At 36.6% G+C, this 27,198-nt stretch overlaps 1 protein-coding gene across 8 annotated transcripts in view; it reads right to left on the bottom strand.

The window, feature by feature from the left end:
• LOC127870863 (tyrosyl-DNA phosphodiesterase 1-like) overlaps nucleotides 1–27,198 on the bottom strand; it is a 43,434-nt gene that overhangs the window by 7,709 nt on the left and 8,527 nt on the right. For 7 of the 8 annotated variants that reach the window (XM_052413414.1, XM_052413412.1, XM_052413413.1 and 4 more), the window contains exons 2-12: nucleotides 24,108–24,211; nucleotides 22,614–23,363; nucleotides 21,875–22,351; nucleotides 21,503–21,546; nucleotides 20,820–20,875; nucleotides 18,425–18,521; nucleotides 8,347–8,381; nucleotides 5,541–5,633; nucleotides 4,465–4,632; nucleotides 830–1,091; nucleotides 146–261 (exon numbers count right to left, since the gene is read on the bottom strand). In XM_052413414.1, the coding sequence (XP_052269374.1) occupies nucleotides 146–261; nucleotides 830–1,091; nucleotides 4,465–4,632; nucleotides 5,541–5,633; nucleotides 8,347–8,381; nucleotides 18,425–18,521; nucleotides 20,820–20,875; nucleotides 21,503–21,546; nucleotides 21,875–22,351; nucleotides 22,614–23,363; nucleotides 24,108–24,211 (2,202 nt within the window). The remainder of the gene's footprint in view (nucleotides 1–145; nucleotides 262–829; nucleotides 1,092–4,464; nucleotides 4,633–5,540; nucleotides 5,634–8,346; nucleotides 8,382–18,424; nucleotides 18,522–20,819; nucleotides 20,876–21,502; nucleotides 21,547–21,874; nucleotides 22,352–22,613; nucleotides 23,364–24,107; nucleotides 24,212–27,198) is intronic. The other variant, XM_052413420.1, reaches the window with a different exon arrangement.

The following is a 27,198-nucleotide window of genomic DNA, read 5'->3' as shown; positions in this document are numbered from 1 at the left end:
CCCATTTGTCTGCTTCTATAATTGTTTATGTATCACATATTTGTTTGTTTCTATCATTGTTAATTTATCACCAATTTATTTGTTGCTATCATTGTTTATCTATCACCCATTTATCTGTTGCTATCATTGTTTATGTATGACCCACTGGAAGAAGTTGTGAAGCCAGGTCTGTTTCTTGGCTGTGTTCACACTGTATGGTATACTGCCTCCTGCTGGGAATCCTTCAAGACTCAGACGTACATTGTCCACTGTGGGGAACACCTGAACAGAGAATACAAATGCTTTTATAAATAGTGACATTAAAATGACAAACAAAAATGGTCCACAGACTGACAGGCATTCTTACCAACCAACTGACAAGTGTTAAGCAATATTCCCCCATTTCTTAGAAGGGGGACATAATAATAAATTAAATGAACAAACATGCTCACTTTTGTATATCTATACTTAAAATAACTTAATGATTCCATGTTATGCCTTCATCAGTAGTAATCAGTCTTTGAATAAAACTTATTTTATATTATATTTGCAGGATGCAACACCATTTATAATATACCGGTAATGTAAGGCTTCAAAGTTAAGAGCTTCAAAACTACTCCGTTATTAAAAAACATGTACAATTGGATATTACAGTACCAAATGCATTGAAATATTGACATTTTGTTATATTTTTATCAATTCAAATAAAGGTGAACCTCAAATTATCCTTCACAAAAAAAGAAAAATTACATGAAAGCATAAACAGAGGGTTACAGTTCAAACTTCTTATGACATTCAAATCCTCAAATCAAATTTACCATCATCCAAATTTCAAACCACCCTTACTCACCAGCTGCAACCTTCCATTGGAAGGCACACCAGTTCCTGCCTTGGTTGCCGAGAGCGAATGGAGCCACTCCTTACAGAGCCAGTTATCCTGATTTGGCCCCAGAGAGCCGATACTGGAGAACTGACCAATCACTGGCCAGGTCTTCACCAGGCTGTGGGAGGGGCCATGTTGTTGAAGGGCGTGTCTCAGCTTCAGGTGACCCCACATGGCCTTCTGGCGCTCCCCTTGATGTCTTCCCGGCACTGACCCCAGGATAACCACCCTGTTGGAATGGAGAGTGTGAAAACAACAGCCATGTGATATAAACTAAGCTGTATTTTGGCACCTTGTTTAAAACAGTAAACATAAATTTATTTGTTTTTTTTCCATTGCTGTTGTTTTTTAAATAATTTATCTCTTTTATTTCCAAATTTAAGACATAAAAATGTGAAAACGATGGAATAAATATTATACCAGAAAAGTGTCAATACAGATATTTAGGGAGGCTTACAAACCAAAACACCTGAATTAAAACCCTGTTATAATGAATGCTGTGATTTTATTTATATGACAACACACATGTGGATGAAGATTAAACAAGAGCACCGCCTTGCGGGTGCAGACCGCTCATCTATTTTCTTTTTAAAGGTGAAGGGACTCTCATTTTCAATCACAAAGGAGGGAGGGGTGGAGTGAAGAGCGGTGCATTGTGTGGGGGTGTGGACATTTATTACATTTTCTTCCAAAAATGCGAAAAAAAGGAAAAAAAAAATCGGGGGGGGGGGGGGGATTCTTGGGTGCGATGGTTGGACGGTATTTCAAACATAAAATAATAAAAATAAATATTTGTGTTTTTTAACCGTTTCATAAAAAAAAATGGGGGGGGGGGTGAGGTGGGGGGGTATAGTGTGAGGGTGTGGTGGTAATTTGTAAGATGATCTTAAAAAAAAAAAAAAAAAAAAAAAAAGGGGGAGGGGATTCGGGTGGGGGGAGGGGGGTGGGGGGGATTCTTGGGTGCAATGGTTGGACGGTATTTCAAACATAAAATAATCAAAATAAATAGTTTTGTTTTTTAACCGTTTAAAAAAAAAATTGGGGAGGGGGTGGGGTGGGGGGGGGGTATAGTGTGAGGGTGTGGTGGTCATTTGTGAGATGATCTTAAAAAAAAAAAAAAAAAAAAAAAATAAAAAAATAGGGGGGGGGGGGGGGGTTGGGGGGGGGGGGGGCACGGGCGATGGTTTGGGTGGAGTCTATTGTGGTATGTCAGGTAAGAGTACTTTTGTCAAAGTATCAATCAAATCTAATCATAAATAAAGAAGTTATGGCAATTTTAGAGAAATTTAATAATTTGAACTTGAGAGTCAAGGTCATTCAAAGGTCAAGGTAAAATTCAACTTGCCAGGTACAGTAACCTCATGATAGCATGAAAGTATTTGAAGTTTGAAAGCAATAGCCTTGATACTTAAGAAGTAAAGTGGATCGAAACACAAAATTTAACCATATATTCAAAGTTACTAAGTCAAAAAAGGGCCATAATTCCGTAAAAATGACATCCAGAGTTATGCAACTTGTCCTTTTACTGTACCCTTATGATAGTTTGCGAGTGTTCCAAGTATGATAGCAATATCTATGATACTTTAGGGGTAAAGTGGACCAAAACACAAAACTTAACCAAACTTTCAATTTTCTAAGTATAAAGGGCCCATAATTCCGTCCAAATGCCAGTCAGAGTTACATAACTTTGCCTGCACAGTCCCCTTACGGTAGTTAGTAAGTGTTGCAAGTATGAAAGCAATAGCTTTGATACTTAAGGAATAAAATGGACCTTAACACAAAACTTAACCAAAATTTTCAATTTTCTAAGTATAAAAAGGGCACATAATTCTGTCAAAATGCACGCCAGAGTTATCTAACTTTGCGTGCCCAGTCCCCTCATGATAGTAAATAAGTGTACCAAGTTTGAATGCAATAGCATTGATACTTTCTGAAAAAAGTGGACCTAAACGCAAAACTTAACCAAAATTTTCAATTTTCTAAGTATAAAAAGGGCACATAATTCAGTCAAAATGCACGCCAGAGTTATCTAACTTTGCCTGCCCAGTCCCCTCATGATAGTAAGTAAGTGTACCAAGTTTGAATGCAATAGCATTGATACTTTCTGAGAAAAGTGGACCTAAACGCAAAACTTAACCGGACGCCGACGCCGACGCCGACGCAGACGCCGACGCCGACGCCGACGCCAAGGTGATGACAATAGCTCATAATTTTTTTTCAAAAAATAGATGAGCTAAAAATCAATATACATTAATGATAATATGAGATATGTACTGGTAATAACAAATTAGCATTAATTATCTGATGTTCATATTGCTGTGGTACAGATTTTGTTGAGTTGTTATCAACCAGAGATTGATCAACCTTTCAAGATTACCCATGCTTGTTTTAAGTATAACAACACAAATTTGATGTAAAGTTCCATAAATCATATGGATTTTGGCAACCATTTTCTGCTATTTACTACAAAAAAATAATCATGATTGCTTAACTTAATTGTTCTCTGTCTATTGGTCAACTGATCACTTGCCATAGATGCTAAAGGATTTCATAATAATTATACTAGCAAAGATTCTGCTGTTGCAGTTTAAATTTCACAATGTTTTCTTTATAAGAAGAGAATCCTGTGATTAAATACATACTTAAACAAATTTGAATAAATTAAACATCTGATATTTTGCAAAACTTTCTTTATCCTGTCACATGCCTTGAAATCAGCCCAATAACCAGGTAACCTAATATCCCAAAAGATATTAGGCTAGATGACCACGTGACCTCGAATATCCGTCAGTTGCTCTCTGCGCATGCGCACGCCTGTACTATTTTCTATTAATAAAATATACTTGTTTTCAATTTAAAAAAAATAAAAAATACATGTAAAGCACTGTTTGTTTTAACATTATTATTTTAACAGCATAATTTCGTCTTTGTGTATTGAATTAATAACAATTGACTCGATTTCTGTGTTGTTTAACAAGATGGAAGCTAGCCTAAGCATTTTGCATGACGTGACGTAACAATGTTTTTGTTCGAGCGTGTTTTTTCCCATATTTAATATTTAAACACAAAATACTCGAAAACTAGATATTTTAGAAACATTTCAATGAATGTGACAGGATAAATAGAATAATAGGTTGGTGACGTGGATGGAGAATGGTTATCTGGCTCGTCGGAGGATCTTATCGGGTGAGCCGAAGGCTCCGACTTGCCAGATAACCATTCTCCATCCACGTCACCAACCTATTATTCTCTATTTTATCATAACTTAGCCACAGTGGAATATCAAATAATAACGGACAAATATACTAAAACAATCAATACGAATCTATTTACCATTATTATCAACCACATATTTGTTGACAATTAAGAAGTAATCCTCATCGACACCTAGCTGATCACGTATTATGGTTGACAATCAACTCCTGAATATACCCCTAAACTAGCTGAGAACATATCATATCATCCATATGTTGACAAATCACTGACACTACTTCAGACCTAGCTCTGGAAATATCATGGTTGTCAATCAACTGACAATTTTGCTGCTAACCTAAATGCTGACATATCATGGTTGACAATCAACTGACAAATCTCCTGCTTACCTTGCTGAGGACATATCATGGTTGACAATGTGCTCCATCCAGTCCTTGAGCTGGTAGGCCTTGTAGGCTGCCAGGTAGTTGAGAAGGTCTTGTTTGAAAAATGTTGGACTCTCACCTTTGTCCCGCCCTGGGGTCTGCAGCTTGGGAAACTTTGGACTCACCCAGGATCTGATAAATAAATGAAAGGTTCTGTTTCAAACAATAATGTTCTTATGAATCCATTCCATGAAACATCAGGTCATGAAAAGAGTAGGGGCTTTATAAAGAGGCATATGAAAAGAGTAGGCGCTTTATAAAGAGGCATAGACAAACATGAGTGTATTGTCATCTGTATCTATGACTTGTAAAAGCAGAATGCATTTTACTTATGTGTATAAACTAGTTTATAGTGTGCTTTTATTGAGTGAACCAGGATCCTTTTTGTTTGACCTCTTGTAGAAGACCCACTTCTTGGTCAACTCAGGATATTTTAAGATACAGAAAACAACCCTTTTCTGGGATAACTCATAAGTTCCCAGTGCCAATTGTGATGCAACGAAGTGCACAGAGATTGCTATGTACACCTGTGTTTTCTGGTGCCAGTCCTGTTCCATGAGGTTTGAGGTGTGAATCACCACCCTCAGGTTTGTACTCTCCCCTGTGTTTTCTGATGCCAGTACTGTTCTATGAGGTTTGAGGTGTGAATCACCACCCTCAGGTTTGTATTCACACCTGTGTTTTCTGGTGCAAGTCCTGTTCTATGAGGTTTGGGGTGTGAATCACCACCCACATGTTTGTACTTACCATTGTTTTCTGGTGCCAGTCCTGTTGTATGAGGTTTGAGGTGTGAATCACCGCCCACAGGTTTGTACCTACCATTGTGTTTTCTGGTGCCATTCCTGTTCTATGAGGTTTGAGTCTGAATCACCACCCTCAGGTTTGTTCTCATCCCTGTGTTTTCTGGTGCCAGTCTTGTTCCATGAGGTTCGAGGAGTGAATCACCACCCTCAGGTTTGTACTCACCCATGTGTTTTCTGGTGCCAGTCCTGTTCTATGAGGTTTGAGGTGTGAATCACTACCCTCAGGTCTGTACTCACCCCTGTGTTTTCTGGTGCCAGTCCTGTTCTATGAGGTTTGAGGTGTGAATCACAACTCTCAGGCCATCTTCATACAAAAGAAGCATCATCTTCCTAAAACCGAACAAAACATATTTTTTCCGCACTTACTATTGAAATATGTTGTTTTCAAGGCAAGTCATACCATACAAATTCTGAACTTACTCTAAAACAGAAGGTATATATCTGATTAAGATAAATGTTTGTACATGTAGCTCCCAATAATACTAATAAACTGATAGTAACGATTCAGAGAGTTAACTGGATCATTACTTAACTAGATATGTCACAGAAACTTATGCCCCCAAAACAGAGTCAAGTTGATTCCAAACACACACACAATATCATCATTACATATACTTAATATGTGTAGAAAACAAAAGGGCCATAATTCCACAAAATTTGTTGCAGCTTTGATTTCTTCCTTTAAGAATCACCTCTTACTTAAGTTTTTTTCAATGTAAAAGTTTGAGGTAAATCACTAAAGCAGTTAAAGTTGAGTTGCCTGCACACAATGTGTGGACCATATATCCTGTAGTGGAAATAAGGGCAATACTTCTGTCATATTTTTGTCAAATCTACATTTCTTTCCTTAAAAAATGGGCATATATACTAAGGTCATTCAGCTGTGAAAATTTTAGCAAATTTGGACAAGCAGTTACAGATGTATATATACATTATAAGGCTATATATTATAAAATGGAAATAAAGCAAAAGGCAACCCAAAGGGCCATATTTATGCCAAAACTTGTTGCAGCCAAAATTCCACATCTTCAACTTCAACATCATCTACACATTAGTTTTATTCAACTTTTAAATCTGCAAAGGCTTAAAAACGAGTTTACACAATTTCATAATTGGTAGAAAAACAAGCAAGATTGAAAAACAAATTACTTCTAGAGTTTAAAAGATTTCATGAAAGTATTTACTACCCCGTCCTCCAGGTGAGCATGTTTGACAACTGACCGGATAATCAAATAAGCTCAGATATTTAAAGAGCAAGTTTTAAAATGATTGAGCAAAACATGAGACTTACAGGGAGTTCACAAGCTTTTGCTTTGATTTTACATATTGAACTAGTTTTTTAACCCATGTGACCCTTTTTCAAACTGGGATGAGATATCCTTGGGAATGACGTTGTGTCTAAGTTTAATAAAGATTGGGCAATAAATGTGGCTTCTATGCAAATGGTGATGACACACCATGGAAAACAGACAATTAACTACCAAACAAAGGTCAAAACAAAAGCTCACCATTAGCCCAGGTGAGTGAAAACATTCCTTACCCACGATTCAAAACCAGGATCTTAACAAGCAAAATTGGATGCCCTACCACTTCACAACGCAGCCTTTCAAAATTATCAGCCTGATTTCAACCATGGAAGTTATAAAAAAATTCTTCCTGAATATCATTTTAAAGCATGACAATTGGTTTATTTTGTATCAAGATTATCATTAAAGCAACATAGTATTATTATCTTATTAAGGAAAGTAATTTTTCTTATTTTAAAATTATCTTCTCCTTTTTAAATTTTAATTTACCAAACTTTCCCTTTAAGGTCATTCAGCTTTAACATTAAGTAGAGCAACATCCATCCAGCAGTTTAGAGAGAAGTTATTACAGAAGCTTTTGGATGGACTTCCGTGTATCCAGACAGAAGTATTGACAAGTTCAATTCCTATTTGGACTCGATTCTATACTGCAGCTAGACAGGCTTCAGAACTTACGGACATAAAGACAAGTGCAATTCTAAACACAACCCACTTCGTGGGGAGTATAAATTTGATGATTTGTTAACAGGCCATTTTTCAACTTTTCCAATATATAAAAAAAAAGTCAGAACACTGACCGTTATATTTTTACCAAACATAATACTTTTCAAAACAAGAGCTAGGCAAAGGCAAAACAGCAAACAAATAAATGTTTAATATTATCAGAGAAAGAACAGGGTCCCTATAAGTTTTATTGACCTACGTTAAGTACTTTTCAGTTATGGCAGGATGCAGATTTTAGTTTTCAATTATATCTGTAATCATAACAATATCAAACTTGGTGGGATAAAAAAAACTGAAATAATATGCATATTAATCATACCTATCCACATATCCAGTTTCATTCACACTTAATTCTGTGACCAAAGCAGTTATAATTTATGTCTGACAATAAAGTTTCATTAACCTTGCTTTAATACTTTTTGATTTATCTATGATCCAAATTATTCGGACATTCCGAACGGCAGGCGGACATATGAACAAATCTGAAAAAACGTGCATGTTTACTTTATACCCTCTAATAACAGACCTTGTTTCATCCTTCTAGCTTACACACTTTCTCTGTAATCGAAAGATCCAGATTTTAGTTTTCAATTATGTCTGTAACCCTAGCATGAGAAACCATACCAACCACAAATTGTGACAGACAGAAAATTTAATAATTATAATATTGCCCATATGACCCTCTATTCAAATACCTAGTTTTGTCACGCAAGCCTCATTGTCCAAGCATTTTTTCAGTATTGTAGGAATGATATTTTTCTGACGGACAGAGGGACAAAAATACAAAACTATAATAATGTGCAAATTCTCCATATAGACATCTATCCAAATACCAAGTTTCATCAACCTAGCTGATGACTGGATCCCAACTAGGACGGACAAACGGAGACTGGGAAGAACCTGGCCTAAACCTATAGTCCTTTCTGGTTACACCAGAAGGGTACTAATACATTGAATGATTTGAATAATGCAGTTACCTTATGTCAGTAGCGACAAAGTATAATAGCACTCACGTGTGATGTGTTCCATACATGATCTCAAGTTTTGCCTGGAAAAAACAATTTTCTCATCAACAAATGTTGTTGCTAGACCAAACATGCAGATCCTGTTGGACATAATTCAGAAGAAATAAATAATGCAAAATAGCAAGTGATTTATTTTACAAATAATTTAAACAGCCAATATTTTGCAGCAGGTTTAAACAAGATTGTTTACAAATCAGAGGATTGCCAGTTCTATTTCCAGCCGGGTCAGGTAAATTGTGCCAAGGATTGCTCATGAAATTATTTCTATGGCTATAGTTCCCTTACTTCTGATTCCATTTGCTGCAGTGGGACCATTGTCAGTTACTGGTAATTATAACCCTTTACCACTTAAATACGAATTTTGACGTGTTTGTAGTCTCTTAGAAAGTTAAATTTAGTTAAAGACCTTTCTTACTAGATTAAGTTTTAAAGGCTTCATTTCCAATCCTTAGATACTGATGAGCAGCAAAGTGCAGAAAACATGAACAGTCTGCAAGTGCACTTCATACTGGTAAACCAGCTTAACCAGGAAAAGTAAGGTAAATAACGGACTGTCATTAATACTAAAGTATGCTGTTGTATTCAATTAAACAAAACCAACAATTACAACAACAATAGCAACAACCTATGAAAGAATGGCAAGGCTATAGCCCTTAGTTTGAGGCTTAATTATTGTCAAATTGGTAAAGGATAACACAAGATCTAGGTCCAAATTAAAAATTAGGTTGTTTTTTTTGTTTTTATAGGTAAGCAGTTAAATTGAACATTTTGGTAAAAGTGCCGGATTTAAGATTTTACAAAAATTGTGCCAGTGGTTGAAACATTATAAAGCCCTTGAATAAGTATTACCTGAATGAATATTTATATTAAATAGAGTCAAGATACTTTAAGTTCATTCCCCAACTGTTAGTGTAATTTGAAATCCCATGAAAATAAAACAGATAAAAAATGTGGACAATCTCTCAATACTTTAAACATGATCAAATATTTTACAACTAAATAAAATACAAAGTGAGATATGTCAAAGTCCCAAAATCCCTTATTTGACTTCTATATCAATGATCAGCAATTTGTAGGTAACTGCATTGTTAAACAAAACCACTATCTGTAGAGGAATTTGGTACACTTTGCCAATAATTTATTTGGATCAATACACTTGTAAAGTTACAGTTGAAACTCATGTTAGCGTATCCAGATTTGGCACATCACTGACACTTTTGAATACCACCCAATTTATCAATTTCAAAGTCTTACTTCTACATGTGTAATATTAAAATGTGTTTAAAAATAAACACTGAAGAAGTTACATTATAATCATTTTAAAATACAACAAAAACTGGAATATATGTATGCTAATTAATTTGAAGTAAGTGCCCTAATAGACCACTTAAATTGTTTAAAATTCATGTGCATTCATAACATTATTACTTTATATGACATAACTGTCTTTGTATTGTGAATGTTTATGTGTTTGTAAAAATTTCATTCTAATTCGTTGCAGATAAATTGCAAGAAATAAACATAATTTGTTATACAATACTAAATAAAGTTTATAATCTTATTTAGTCACTGATTAGATATTTTGATAGAAAAAAGTTGTGACCAGTACTTTTGTAAGGAAATATATTTTTATAATTTGGCTATTATAAAGAAATTCTCTTAGGACAGTGACCCATGTTAAGCCCCTGCTAAGAAAGTAAAAAAATACCTAAATACAAAATATGCAACTATTTTAGATTATCTTGATTGAGGGGACCAAGGAGAAGACCAAATGGCATTTTCAGTGCCTCTGCCAGTGGCCTCAAAAGGGCTGCGCACTGACCGCCCGTCTCTTGCCCAGCACAAGGCCTACCTTCAGGAACGAGAGGACAAGTTCAAAGCAACCACTGACTTGTTCTGCAACAAGTGCCTGCAAAAACACCTCATACGTGATGCGTACGGATTCTGCAAGGTCTGCATGGACTTTCTGTGCAGGCAGTGTGTGAATGCCCATGAAAGCACACTGTTCACACTCAACCATGGGATCATAGTGGGGGCGGAGTTGATGGAACGATATCACCATGCAATGAGAAAAGACAAACCAAAGGGGAAACACGTGAGTCGTAGCCACCTGGACATGGTCGCAGATGGCCGAGCATCATTACAATACTTTGAAGCAGACAAAGGTACTAAGGCGAAAAGTGAAGATGTTGCTGATGGCGCTTTTGATGCCCAGCTGTTAAAAAATCTCAAAATACGAGTGATAAGTGACACTAGAAAGTGCTTTATTTGTGCGTGTGTGGTCTACAACGACGGTAAAATTATTGTTGCAGATGCCAACAATAAAACTCTCAAACTGTTCAACAAACACCACAATTTCTTGCACACTTTTCACATGAAAAGAGAACCCTGGGACATATGTAGAGCTGTGGATTACACAACAGATCTCTTTGCGACAGAGTCTCAGACCAACGGCTTCCACCAATTAAAGGTCACAGATGAGATCCGGTACATGTTGACAGTGAAGGTCAAGGGCGAATGCTTTGGCATCACCGACTGGAAGGGCGGCATAGCTGTGAGTGTGAAACTTGAAACAAAAGAATTTTGCATAAAACTAATGGACCAGTTTGGAAACATCCACCGCGTAATTCCAGATGGCTTTGAAATGCAGCTTCAGCTCAGATCACCTTGGTACTTGGCATCGCTCAAGAAGGGTCGCTACATAGTTATATCTGACGCAGGAACGGGAGCAGTCACATGCATAGCTGTGGAGGGAGGCATCAAATTCATGTATAAGAACCGTAAAGAGCTGAAAGACCCGCGAAACATCGCCTCAGACATGGACAACAACATCTTCGTTGTGGATTATGAGACAGACACGGTGCATCAGTTGAGCCCACAAGGGGAGGACTTGGGTGTGATCCTGTGTGGCAGGGAGGGGCTGGTGAACCCCTGTGGTATCGCGTGTCACAAGGAGTTCCTCTACATACAGGCCAAGATGGACAGTAACTTCCTGAACTTGTATGAACTTGCTTAGTGAGGGTTGTTCAATGTTGCATATACAGGCAAAGATGGACAGTAATTTCCTGACATTGTTTGAACTTGCTTAGAGATGGTTGTTGTATAATATACAAGCCAAGATTGACAGTAACTTCCTGAACTTGTTTGAACTTGCTTAGAGATGGTTGTTGTATATACCGTCCAAGATGGACAGAAACTTCCTGAATTTGTTTGAACTTGCTTAGTGATGGGGTTGTATATACCGTCCAAGATGGACAGTTACTTCATAAACTTGTTTGAACTTGATTAATTATGGTATTATGGATGCATCATTTGTATAAAGGAATTCCTGTATAAACAGGCTAATTATGCAAAGCAACTCCCTTAATCTGTTTGACTTTGCTTATCTGCATGTTTACAAAGCACAGGTTATTCATTCTAAAAGAGATTACCGTAATTACTCTAAGTTTTAATAAAAAACTAAAAATTAATAATAAAATACTGTGTCCTAAAATTTAGAAATGGAAAATGTAACAAAATTACAAGTGTCAGAAAATTTAGAGACAAAAATTGATTGTCCAAACATTCTTTTTATATTGAAATAAAAGCAACAAATCAATGCACAATAGTTTTATTGTGATTTACTCTCTATTTTTTTACTTTGAAATAAATACAACTTCACACCTTTGCTAACTCTTGATTAAAAATGATACAGAACCAACAAATAAAAAACATTTAACATACTGCTTCCTTAATAGGACCATATCATTGCAAAATTCAAATGTTGTTGCTTACATCAATTGTTTTCTACTGGTAAACATGGTTATTTACCCGAATCTTATGGTCCATTGAAGCCATTTTTTTTCCCCAATAAACTGAAACTGGGAAAATTCACATCCTGAAATCTTCACATTGGAATATTGGTGTATTTAATTTTTTGCTCCCAAATACTTTAAAATTGTTAACTACCGGTAAGTAACCAGAACTATTTTTAAACTCATTCAAGATATCATCGGGACAAATCTTCTGACCAAGTTTCATAAAGATCAGATAATAAATGTGGCCTCTAGAGTGTTAACAAGTATTTACTAAAGTAATATATAGCCATATCAGGGATGGGAACTAACTTTTTACTATTGGTTGCCAGCACGGGCAACCATCTTTATTATGTTGGTTGCCCAGCTAAAGAGTAACGAGCCCAGATATATGTACATTTCCTGTCATTTGTACCTACTACATTCTTTAAATAAAATAATGGATAATTACATAACATTGCTCACGTAGCACACTTTTAATGCATTATGTATAATTATGAGCCTGAATTGAATCATTTCCTATGCCTTAATAATGAATAATATTTAAATCATTATTGATCCATAGTCGCCAATTCGTATTCAATTTTCATTGCACTGAATTGTTTCAAGCTTTTAAAAAGTTAGTTGCCCAGCTGGACTACCAACTTTTGAAATTGAGTTGCCCAGGCCAAAATCTACTTGCCCTGGGCTCACAGGCAACCACTAATTTCCATCCCTGCATATAAGGAAAAATGCCCGCCCCATTTAGGATATGCAGGGCTTAACACTAAGGCACGTCCGAACGACAATCACTGCCTTTACCTAGGTCCGGGCTAGCCAATGTCCCAGGAACATGCCCGACCGGTCGTGTGTATTTTGGGCGGGATTATGTGTTCTATATCAATAAACTGCGTTTTAAATAAGCTTTTCAAAGAGGCAAAACTCTTAATACAGTATGATCAGATGACAATTAAATCCCAGAGTGAAGTCGGAGACAGCAAACTGATTGTAACTCGAAATAGATTTGGAACCCCCTGATTGCAATAAAAAAGAGGCCAACAATTCAGAAAATCCCCGGCGGTTTTCCTGGTAAAACACATCAGTAACTATTTTTAAACGGAATTCCCCTAGATATGGTTTTTGATTGGTTTCCTCAAAGTGACCTGTTTTCTTGATAAAAATACATTTTAACTAAAAGCCGGGAATTTTAATTTGTTTGATCGATTAGAAGTGTTTTGACAATCTTTTTACGCAATTCAATTAGCAAAACTAATATTAATGGTTGATCCCGGCTTTTAGTAGAGAGTTTACCCTGTACAGTTGTTATGACTACCGTAACACGTTATTTTGCGACACCTAAGATTCACTTTACATTTGTTATCAGACGGCAACCGCGGCAATCTATGTAAAAAAGGTTTTAACGTTCATGTCGTTGTTTAAGTTTGGCTTTACGGGTGGGGATGGGCCCAGGGGGTTCCTTGGATAAGAAAAGAAAAGGGAAGGAGGAAAGTTAGAGAAAGTATGAGGAAAAAAAACACAAGGAAATTTCTCCAAAAACATCGCGGTGGTGTAATGGATGAGGTGTCCGCCTAGCTATCAGGAGTGCGTGGGTTCGCTCCCTACTCGGGGAGCGTTCTCATAATCTCCTCCATAGACACCAAGTACTGGTTCTTCCCAGGAAACGGACTGGATAATGTCCCTCTGCCTATAATGCTCTAAAAGGCGCTTGGCAGTATATATAGATAGATAGATAAATGGCGTGAAGATTACAAATAGATGTAATAGATGTCTTAAGTAGATGAATATTGAATTCATAAGAATTAGTAAGGCAAGCTAATAAGAATGATTGAATCATAATTGCACATCTCCACGCACAAGAAAATACAAGTTGAATGATAAATATAAAGGTTTTGATAATACTTGGGTCAGGGCTTATGAAAGATTCGTCAGGGCTAGTAGGTTCTGCATTTACTAGCCTGAATGGGCTAGTTGAACAAGAGGGCCAAGATGGCCCTAGTTCGCTCACCTGAGAGGAGTCTGTTCATTCAATCTTTACCAAATGTCAAACTTGACCTAGATATTGTCCAGACAATCATCCTGGTCAAGTTTCATCATTATTTCATCTGCGAGTCATGATCAATGTACCTATGAAGTTTCATGATCCTAGGCGTAAGCATTCTTGAGTTATCATCCGGAAACCATTTTTCTAAGTTGAGTCACCGTGACCTTGACAGCCATTGTGTGAATACGTTTTTTGGCACTGTGACCTTGACCTTCGACCTAGTGACCTGATAATCAATAGGGGTCATCTGCGAGTTATGAGCAATATACCTATTAAGTTTCATGAATCTAGGCATAAGCGTTCTTGAGTTATCATTCAGAAACCATTTTACTATTTCAGGTCACCGTGACCTTGACCTTTGATCTAGTGACCTGAAAACCTATAGGGGTCATCTATGAGTCATGGTCATTGTACCTATGAAGTTTCATGATCTTAGGCATAAGCGTTCTTGAGTTATCATCCAGAAACCATTTTACTATTTCAGGTCACCGTGACCTTGACCTTTGACCTAGTGACCTGAAATCAATAGGGGTCATCTACGAGTTATGATCAACGTACCTATGAAGTTTCATGATTCTAGGCCTAAGCATTCTTGAGTTATCATCCGGAAACCATTTTACTATTTCAGGTCATCGTGACCTTGACCTTTGACCTAGTAACCTGAAAATCAATAGGGATTATCTGCGAGTCATGATCAATGTATCTATGAAGATTCATGATCCTAGGCATAAGCATTTTTGAGTTATCATCCTGAAACCATTTTACTGCTTTCGGGTCACCGTGACCTTGACCTTTGACCTAGTGACCTGAAATCAATAGGGGTCATCTGCGAGTCATGATCAATGTATCTATGCAGTTTCATGATCCTAGGCATAAGTGTTCTTGAGTTATCATCCGGAAACCATTTTACTATTTCGGATCATCGTGACTTTGACCTTTGACCTAGTGACCTGAAAATCAATAGGGGTCATCTGCGAGTCATGATCAATGTACCTATGAAGTTTCATGATCCTTGGCATAAGCGCTCTTGAGTTATCAATCTGAAAACATCTGGTGGACGGACAGACCGACATGAGCAAAACAATATACCCCCTCTTCTTCGAAAGGGGGGGGGCATAATGAGGAAACTGCCCCCCTCCCAGCTGCCATGTTATTCAACTGACCGGAACCATTTTTTAACTCAACTCTCGTATCAAGGAAACAAATGTTCTGAGCAAATTTCATGAAAATTGGGCCGAAAATGTGACTTCTACTGTGTTCACATGTTTTCACTATATACATATAGAGAAAAATGCCCCGCCCACTGGCGGCCATGTTTTTTCACCAATCCCAACCATTTTCAAACTCGTCCGAGATATCAATAAAACCAATGTTTTGACCAACTATCATGATGATTGGGCAAAAATTGTGACTTCTAGAGTGTTTACAAGGTTTCTCTATAGCCAAATAGGGAAAACTGCCACTAAATACATATAGAGAAAAATGCCCGCCCACTGGCGGCCATGTTTTTTCACCGATCTCGATCATTTTCGAACTCGTCCGAGACATCAATTGAACCAATGTTTTGACCAACTTTCATGATGATTGGGCAAAAATTGTGACTTCTAGAGAGTTTACAAGGTTTCTCTATAGCCCAATAAGGAAAACTGCCCCGCCAACTGGCGGCCATGTTTTTCAACGGATCGGAACCACTTTTGAACTCAACCAAGATATCATTATGACAAACATTTTGACAAAGTTACATGAAGATTGGACTTGAAATGTGACTTCTACAGTGTTTACAAGGTTTTTCTTTTTTTTTACCTAGTGACCTAGTTTTTGACCCGGCACAACCCAGTTTCCAACTCGGCCGAGATTTCATTGGGACAAAGCTTCTTACCAAGTTTCATGAAGATGGGACAAGAAATAAGGCCTCTAGAGTGTTTACGAGCAAATGTTTATGGACGGACGGACAGACATACGACGGACAAAGACGGGTCACAAAAGCTCACCTGAGCAATCAGGTGAGCTAAAAAAAAAGTTAGTGTTTAGCCCTGCTATGTATTTCAAGAAACTGGAACCATTTTCAAACTCGTTCAAGATATCATTAGAACTTATAATCTGACCAAGTTTCATGAAAATTTGACAATAAATGTGACTTTTAGAGTGTTAACAAGTTTTTTCTATAGCCATAATTGGAAAAAAGCCCCACCCTCTGGCGGCCATGTTTTTTGACCAATCAAAACCATTTTCGAACTCGTCCAAAATATATTTGAGACAAATCTTCTGACCAAGTTTCATGAAGATGGGACAGTAAATGTGGATTCTAGAGTGTTAACAAGGTTTTACTATAGCCATATGTAGCCATATAAGGCAAAATGCCCCGCCCCCTGGTGGTCATGTTTTTCAACAGACCAGAATCATTTTAAAACTCAATCAAGATGGCATTGGAATATATGTTCTGACCAAGTTTCAAGAAGATCTGACTGTAAATTTGGCCTCTAGGCTGTTAACATGGTTTTACTATAACCATTTAAGGAAAAATGCCCTGCCAAATGGCGACCATGTTTTTTCAACAAATCAATGTTATAGAATCTCAAAAATGACTGTCAGGCTAAAATAGCAGCCCTCTCTTCCAACTAACAACATTCTCCAATTTAAAAACATAAAAAATAAATGTGATAATTCTTGTCACTTCAGATTCCTGTCATGCAATCAATGATGGACATCAAACTCATTGTCTTTTATCAGTATTGTTTATGCAAATCAAAGTAAATATTAAACATGCTGCATCCCTTGCGATAATAAGTTGTCATAACCTTTACCCAAGACAAAAATGTCAGCAATTTTCATGAGCTTTTATCATTTTTGACTCAATCTGTGAATTAAATGAAACTACAGAATAGTTCTGGGGTGTAAATTTAATTAATTAGGGACGCAGGTAATATTATAGCCTTACTCCAGAAATTGATTTTGGAGATAAAAAAAAATCAAGATACACAAATCACGCTTACCTGGAACACATTAATTCTTTTGTCAATCGACAACTGTAAAATAATCTAAACAAGACTATTGCCAATCAATATATGTCCACTACCAGCTCCACCATTGTCAGAAATTCCACCATTGTCAGATTTTTTTTCCATATTTGTTGCCATAGCAACCAGAATATTAGTCGTAGGAACAAAATGAAATCACGTGCATAATGTCCATATTGTCATCTATCCATGTTTCAAATTTCATGAAAAATATGAAGAACTTTTAAAGTTATCGCAGGATCCAGGAAACCACCATTTTCAGCAGTATTTCTAGTCTATTTGTTGCCATAGCAACCAGAATTTTTGACGTAGGAACAAAATTAAATGATGTGCATAATGTCCATATTGGCATCTACCCATGTTTTAAGTTTCATAAAAAAAATATTAAGAACTTGAAAAATTATCGCAGGATCCAGAAAAGTGTGACAGACTGACGGACACACAGAGGGCAAACCATAAGTCCCCTCCGATGAAACCAGTAGGGGACAATAAAACTATGATTGGTACATAACTGGGGTAAGGGCCCTTTGAGCCTTATTATTTGATGTGATTATTTCCGAATTTGTAGCAATCAGGACAACAATATTGACCTCACAGCTGTCACTAGTTGTACATGTACATTCAAGTAATGATGGTTTGCAACTATTCCAGTTTCTGAATGACATTGTTCTGCTATGCTTATTCTTTCTCTCAAAAGAAATCATGGATAAATTAATAGTCCTTTATTTTTTGTAATAAGTAATAAGTACTCGATTGGTAAAACCTGTCATACAGAGTTTTTACACTTTTTAAATACTAGTAGACTGTTGAAAATAGATCAAGGTTCTCGTAGATGGATGATAACATGTTGTTAAATCATTTAAGGTGAGTTTTTATATAAAGCATTTGTTGTTACAAAATGCTTTGCTGTTTCAAACTTAAAGTTCCATTAAAAAAACACACTATAATTTTGTTTTTATTTTATATTTTCAGTTACTTTGGGGCAAAAATGCACTATTTTTTTAGCAAGTAGACTTATACAACATAAAATTGTGCGAAACATACTTAGCTATCAGTTGTACTGCCACAAATTGTGTGGCAAATGTCAATGTTTAAACAACCAGTTGGCATATGCAACTTTAAACAATTGTTAGATACTTCATATAATACAGCCCAACAAAATTCTGACTTGACTTCGACTAGAAAGTTTGATCTGAACTGAAGTGTCTACTGACCTGACAAAAGCGAATGTTGTCATAAGCCATAGCCTGAGCTTGGAGAGCTGTGTTGCTGGCACCTTGCTCTCCATGGACAATCATCAGTGGCTTCTTTCTGAGGGAAGAACAAGAGATGTGTTTGTCACAATGCACTCTACTGCACCCCTTTGAATTAAAAAAAAAATGTTATCCCTTTAAAAAATATTAGTTCCCTTGTGAAAATGATCTGTACCTGCCAAATGATATAAAATAGAAATATCTCCCTTTAAAGCTTGTTACTTCCTTTGGATTATTTTTTTTTTAACCTTTGACCTTGAAGGATGACCTTGACCTTTCACCACTCAAAATGTGCAGCGCCATGAGATACACTTGCATGCCAAATATCAAGTTTCTATCTTCAATATTGCAAAAGTAATGGCCAATGTTAAAGTTTTCGGACAAACACACAGACTGACGAACTGACAGTTCGACTATATATGCCACCCTACCGGGGGCATAAAAACCTCGAATCTTATGATCCTTCCTCTAGGATTATGGGGGTTTAACCAATGTGTGTCAGGTGTTGTCCCAGATAAGCCTGTGCAGACTAATCAGACACAACACTTTCCGCCTAAACTGTATTTAAGCTAAAAACTCAAAAGAGACTTTCTTTAAACAAAAAAACAATAAAAGCAACAAGAGTGCCAAACTGTCACAAGATACGCCCGTTCGAAGGTTTTGGACACCATGCTCAATGCTTGAAAGTGTCCTCAAGACCTAGTTATTGACCCGGCATGACCCATATTTGAACTTGACCTAGATATCACTTAGATGTAACATCTGACTAAATTTGGTGAAGATCAGATGAAAACTACTTCAATTAAAGAGCGGACAACATGCTTAATGCTTGAAATGCACTATGTGACCTCGTTTTTGACCCGGCATGACCCATGTTCGAACTTGACCTACATATCATCTAGACACAACTTCTGACCAAATTAGGTGAAGATCAGATGAAAACTACTTCAATTAGAGAGGGGACACCATGCTAAATGCTTGAAATGCACTAAGTAACCTCGTGACCTAGTTTTTGACCCGGCATGACCCATATTTGAACTTGACCTACATATCATCTAGACACAACTTCTGACCAAATTTGGTGAAGATCGGATGAATACAATTTGAATTAGAGTCCGGACAAAGTGGCGCCGTTGAAAATGCACTAATTGACCCTATGACCTAGTTTTTGACCCGGCATGACCCATATTCGAACTTGGCCTATATATCAACTAGATGCAACTGCTGACCAAGTTTGGTGAAGATCGGATGAATACAATTTGAAATAGAGTCCGGACAAAGTGGCCCCTTTGAAAATGCACTTATTGACCCTATGACCTAGTTTTTGACCCGGCATGACCCATATTCGAACTTGGCCTAGATATCAACTAGATGCAACTGCTGACCAAGTTTGGTGAAGATCGGATGAATACAATTTGAAATAGAGTCCGGACAAAGTGGCCCCTTTGAAAATGCACTTATTGACCCTATGACCTAGTTTTTGACCCGGCATGACCCATATTCGAACTTGGCCTAGATATCAACTAGATGCAACTGCTGACCAAGTTTGGTGAAGATCGGATGAATACAATTTGAATTAGAGTCCGGACAAAGTGATGCCTTCCGCCCGCCGCCCGCCGCCAAGGGGTTTCACATAATACGTCCCGTATTTTATACGGGCGTATAAAAAGTGTCATCCCTGACTGCACAGGCTAATCTGGGACAAAACTTTATGAACATGTATTAAGCACTATTTTCCCAGAACCAGGCTCCAATATATGGCATTATTTGCCCCAATAACAGTGACACTGATGTGACTTGCTCAAAATGCAATCACAAGCAAGGTCCTCGTGTAAGTTCACTGCACACAATATTTCAGTGTAACACCTCCTTCAAAACTGAAGAAATTTGAGCTGAAAATGTTTTAAATAGCTGTGACCTTGACCTTGACTGACTAGCTGCAAATACAATCTTCATGCAAGACTGCTATATCCCTTGTTTCATCATTATTGGCAAACTAAAGATAGAGACTGTAAAGGCCACCTTGTCTGTTTGACGCCACTCATCCAATGACTGTAGTCAATAACCAGGATTTTTAACTGCATTTCAAACCTAGTTGACTAGATTGACGTCCAATAACAATAATTTTGTATAACCTGCCAACAATGTTCAAAATTCTCTTAAAATTTACCAAATTAAACATAATGCAAATTCTCTTTTTGTTTTGAAATATTATGTGGAAACAAAATTATTGACTTATTTAAAAAAAAAAAAAATTGTATACAATATTGTTCATTTTATAACCACATATCAATTGCTATTCATATTAAGGTAAAATGTGTGGTACGGTCAAAAATTCATATAACATGTAACTTACCTGAAGACAGCCGGATACTGTTTAATAAGCCATGGGATGTCAAACATGTAGTTGAACTGAAATTTAAAATCTCCATGTTTGTTTTAATAATGCAAAGGAACAAGCATTACTATTCTCAGAAGTCTTGTCACTAAAAAACACATCTGCAAAACAGCAACACCTTCAGAATCCTGCAATATCTACTATAGTACTTGACACATAGAATTACAAGGTTCGTCTACTGTGTGCACAAACATGTTGTACTTTATCAGTATTTCATCTACACTAAGTTAATTTTATGCACTCAGGTAAAAAGTCCACTCAAAAAACATAAACATAACTTAATATTTACAAGCCCGTACACAATTTCGATTTCCCCAAGATGTTGGGCTGATATCCATTTTCTCTTTACCACTTAAATATGTATTTTGACGCATGCATAGTCCCTAAGAAAGTTAAATTTAATTAAAGACCTGTCTTACTAGATTTAAGTTTTAAACGCTTCATTTCCCACCCTTAGATACTGATGAGCAGCAAACAGCATAAAACCTGAACAGACTGCGAGTTACCCGCAGGCTGTTCTGGTTTTATGCTGTTTGCACATAGCAATTTTCCCTTTATATCTGAGTGACCAAAGAAATGTCAATCTAAACTATTGGCATATTCAAACCACTCAGACTGTAGTGATGTAGCTGACATCTCACCTGGCATGAAGCCGTCAGGTTGCCCATTTCTTCTGACAAAATATCTGGCAAATAAACAAAATGGTAGAGCAGAACTTCTAAATTGTATACATGTTTTCTCTAATTTCAAAAGCATAACTACATCATGATTACAATTATTTCAGGGTTGTAAATAAAAATGGAGGGTGCCTTATACATGATGGTTGCACATTATACATCGTAAAATACGGTAAGAATCACATGTTTGCAGAGTTCATTATACTTTTAAACATAGCTTAAAATCAAATACAAATACATTATCATATCAATCCACGTTTTACTTTCTTCAAAATAACAACAATGTACTGATTCTCTAATAATATCAACATCCTTTTTTTCAATTGCTTTGATTACCTTTAATGTCCAGGACAAATGCCGAGTTGTACTTGCCGTCAAGTCCCACAACTCTGTTTAAAAAGAAACTATAGGGCTGAGCTTGCTCTAGTTTCTCGCTTACAGTCTTAGGATTAACAATGGATGACCTTTTCTTGACCTTGGCTTTTGACGTTGACTGCTTTTGATCACATTCCTTAAATTTGGAAACCGGCGTCAATTCATTTTGGGTCTTTACATTCGATTTTGATGGAGACTTGGAGGATAAAGAACTACTGGCAGCAGATGTTGATGGCTGTTGATCGTTCACTTTTTGTTTTAACGCAGTAGATGATGATATCATACCTTTTGCATCTGATTTCGATTGTGCAATTGACAGAGGGGTGGAACTGGCTGGTGACAGATGGGCAGATATGGGGCTCTTCCTTGCTACAGGACTGTCAGATACACGCTTCAGCTTTTTTGTTGGTGGTGTGGAATTAATGGCTTTATCTGCTTCTACATTGGTAAACAAATCAAGTTATGAATGAGTACTGGTGTTCAAAGTTTTAACATGATAATGCACAAATATAGACACAGACTGTGAGTTTATAAAGTAAAAATTCCTTGATACGTTTCAATCATCACAAAACGTTGTAAGTAATATATTATTTCTGCAATGACAGTTAAAAGACAGATTTCAAAATGAATGAAAAGTAAACATTTGCTTTACTGTTTAGACGGTCATTTTGTATTAACTATCATAATGAGTGAGCCATACCTCCAGGGTGGGAATATTCTTCAAAGTGGGATGGGTTTTTTCTGTAGCACTTTGATCCATACTGACATTGCTTTTTACTTGTGGTTGGTTTTTCACTTATCTTTGATAGAATTTCTGTGGCAGCTTTTCTAAGTTCATGCGGTACAGGTGATCTGGACCTCTTTCTTTTCTGGCCACTAGATCCAGGACTAGTTGACAATGCTTTGTCAGACTCACTTGTCCTTGTTTGTTTCCTAGCAGATCCAATCTTTGGTGTTGAACCTTCAACATTTGAACTGGTATGGTTTTTCTGTTTAGCACTTTCATTTGTGTTGGATAGCTGTAACCGTAAATCACTTTTCTTATTAAGTCCTGAACTCTGGTTGTGTTTATGTTTCACTTCAACACTTAGGAAATCAGTTTCCTTGCTGTTGGTGTCTGAAAATGGTTTACTGTAATTCTGCTTATATGGTTTATCACTAACACTAGAAAAACTTAACTGACTTTTGTGTTCATCATTGTTCAAGGATTGCATATGATTCTGTTTTTGACTCCCAACTTTTTTCATCTTGTTTTCATCTGTTTTATGTTTTTTATTTGTATCATCTTCAGAATCACTGTCTGTCATGGTCAAGAATTCCTTTATGAAAGCCCGTCTCTCCGCGTCATTACCATTACTCTTTCTGGAGCATTCAACATCTGACTCACTGTCTGAGAGCTCGTGCGCAAGACTTTGCCTTTTATGTAGAGGCAAACTTCTGGCAGAAGGATCTTTAGTTAATAAAAACATTAAAACATAAATCCATGTGTATCACAATCAACAGCAAAATCATATTGTTATCCAAATTTCTACAAAAGTCCCATTACAGGTTGACATGCATTTTTAAAACAAGAAGTCTAAAAAAAGAGCCAAATCATAGGAATTTCATTAATTTATAAAAACATTTTACTACCAATTTCGATTTAGTGTCTATGTCATTGTTTTCACCTCGAAATACATGGCTCATACTAACAAAACTAAAGCATAGTCAGAAAATGTCTTATACCCCAGCATTGTCAGCAATGTTTAACCATTTACCACTAAGATACGTGTTTTGACGCATTAAATTTTGTAGTCCCATAGAAAGTAAAATTATATTGAAGACCTTCTTACTAGATTCAAATTTTATAGGCTTCATTTCCAACCCTCACATACTAATGAGCAGCAAACAGCATAAAACCTGAACAGACTGCGAGTTTATATGCTGTTTGCACACAGCCATTTTAACATTGCTTCTGAGTGGGGAAGGGATAAAGGCAAATAACACAGGACTTAACAATTATCAACACTTCATGGTGAGGACATCACTTGAGAAATGTGAAAGTATAAAGCTCCACCAACTTATAATAACTTTTAATACAGACAAACTTACAAGATGACAGCAATACATACCCTTCCTGATGGATTTTAACTACCTGAATTCAGCCAAATACCCTTTAAAATCATGTATCTTAAGGATTTAGCAATCTAGCCACCTGGTTCATCAAACAGGTCTGGAGACCGACACCGGTCCTCCTTGTCTGATGGAGGAAGAGTCTCATCACCGTCAGAGCCTCGCGTGGTGTCACTGTCGGACATTCTGTAATATAAACAATACAAATGTGTCATATGCTTAACCTTGTTTTCCATGTAACACAACCCATACAGCCCATAATGTTTTTGCCCAAATCCAGGCATTCCATTAAAATTGATTTTTTTATTATCAGGCAGAACAACTTAAATTGCGCTTTTCTAGCTTTCACTTCGTAAAGCAAGCTAAATACATACCGCTTTCATTTTGAAAAGCAAATTCTTGTCGCTTTTATTCATGAATGAGTTTAAGAATTTAATTAACACAATCTTCCTCCATTTTGTGGTAGAAGGATAAAGAGATTAGTGGGATATGTTTCCAGCAATTTTTTTTTGCCCACTTGGGAAAAGTACAGGTACCAGCCCAATTTTGAAAAATTAGCATGAAAAAACAAGATGCGTTTGTGAAACACAATGTCCCCCTATATGACGTTTGACCTTGAAGGATGACCTTGACCTTGACCCTTCACCACTCAAAATGTGCAGCTCCATGAGATACACATGCATTCAAATATAAAATTGCTAGCTTCAATATTGCAGAAGTGACATAACATGAGCAATTTTGACCCATATATTTGACCTTGAAGGATGACCTCGACCTTGACCTTTCACCACTCAAAATGTGCAGCTCCATGAGATACACATGCTTGCCAAATATCAAGTTGCTATCTTCAATATTGCAAAAGTATTCATAAAATAAGCAATTTGGGCCACATATATTTGACCTCTGACCTTGAAGGATGACCTTGACCTTTCACCACTCAAAATGTGCAGCTCCATGAGATACACATGCATGCCCAATATCAAGTTGCTATCTACAAGATTGCAAAAGTATTCATAAAATAAGCGATTTGGGCCACATATATTTGACCTCTGACCTTGAAGGATGACCTTGACCTTTCACCACTCAAAATGTGCAGCTCCATAAGATACACATGCATGCCAAATATCAAGTTGCTATCTTCAATATTGCAAAAGTATTCATAAAATGAGCGATTTTGGCCACATATATTTGACCTCTGACCTTGAAGGATGACCTTGACCTTTCACCACTCAAAATGTGCAGCTCCATGAGATACACATGCATGCCAAATATCAAGTTGCTATATTCAATATTGCAAAAGTTATTGCAAAATGTTAAAGTTGGCGCAAACAGACCAACCAACCAACCAACAGACCAACCAACAGACCGGGAAAAAACAATATGTCCCCCACTACTATAGTGGGGGACATAAAAAAGGGGAAAATGTGCTTTATTCATATGATTGAGAAATTGGTGTATATTTTTTTGCTAACAAATACTTTAAAATTGATAACTAATAATTGTCAAGTTGTCAATATTATATTCATTAGGTTCAAGCCATAGAGTTGCATACAGAAATTAACTTAATGTTGCATTTAATTAATATAAAACAAGAGCTGTCTCCATCTGATGACATATGCTCCCAAAAAACGCTTTGATAGAAGTTATGAGCATTTTTCGAAACCTAACACAGATTTCTATATCTAAACGAAGACCCTAAGTTCAAGATCAAGGTTAAAAGGGTCAAAATGTGTGTGCATATGGAAAGGCCTTGTCTCAATACACACATGTGAACCAAATATGGAGGTTACATCTGAAGCGACATAGAAGTTATGAGCATTTTTCTAAACCTCAACGCAGATTTCGAAACCTAAACGCTGACCCTTAGTTTAAGGTCAAGGTCAAAAGGGTCAAAATGTGATGACATATACGCTTTGATAGAAGTTATGAGCATTTTTCGAAACCTAACACAGATTTCTATATCTAAACGAAGACCCTAAGTTCAAGATCAAGGTTAAAAGGGTCAAAATGTGTGTGCATATGGAAAGGCCTTGTCTCAATACACACATGTGTACCAAATATGAAGGTTACATCTGAAGCGACATAGAAGTTATGAGCATTTTTCTAAACCTCAACGCAGATTTCGAAACCAAAACGCTGACCCTAATTTCAAGGTCAAGGTCAAAAGGGTCAAAATGTGTGTGCGTATGGAAAGGCCTTGTCCATATACACATGCATACCAAATATGAAGGTTACATCTGAAGCGACATAGAATTTATGAGCATTTTTCAAAACCTAAACGCAGATTTTGAAACCTAAACGCGGACCCTAACTTGAAGTTACATCTGAAGCGACATAGAAGTTATGAGCATTTTTCGAAACCTAAACGCAAAGTTTGACAGACAGACAGAGGACAGACGGACAGTGCGATCACTATATGCCCTTCTTCTGGGGCATATAAATGGAAATTTTCATTTGACGGATATTTTTGGAGAGCCATTAGTATATTTTTTTTTTTATTTACCTTATGGGAAAGTGCCGTTTTCCAGTACTTTACAAAGAATGTAAAAAGTCTCTGGTTTCTATTTCCTATTTAAAGATTGAATAAAACCAGGGGTCTAGCTAGGCTCAAAATTTAGGGAGAAGTCACTCCTCCGTAAAGCCAAAATAGGGAGAAGTGGTAACATCTTTTGGAGAAATGGTACATTTGCATCATAGATCTTACTTTTAGGTATATTTTGCTTCTAAAGATAGGTTCAGGGCTCAGCATAGGTTCAAATTTGAGGGAGAAGTGAGTTCTCCTTCAGCTAAAATTAGGGACAAGTGAGGCAACTCAAACATAAATTGGTTTCTGTTCAGCGTTCAATCAAATCTTCACTTATTTTATACCCCTCATTACACCATGCCAATTATCATTAATCAGAAACAACTCTCATTTCGCACTTTTGGGGACAACATTTACAAATACAAGCACACACACTTAAGAGTTAATGTTGTGTTATTAATGTATTAAACTGAGTTTAATTAATATATTTAACAATTAATTCACATATTACACATGTATTTATGTACGGTAATAACTGGTAAGCCTCATTACTGGTAAAATAAATTTCTATAATAGAGACTGAAATGGATGGTGGATTTCAAAAGGCTGCATTTCTTTTATGATAAGACATGTGTATAAAACCAACATT

Source organism: Dreissena polymorpha, chromosome 3 (genome assembly GCF_020536995.1).
Source record: "Dreissena polymorpha isolate Duluth1 chromosome 3, UMN_Dpol_1.0, whole genome shotgun sequence".
NCBI lineage: Eukaryota > Metazoa > Mollusca > Bivalvia > Myida > Dreissenidae > Dreissena > Dreissena polymorpha.
This window is presented reverse-complemented; position numbering and strand designations above follow the sequence as displayed.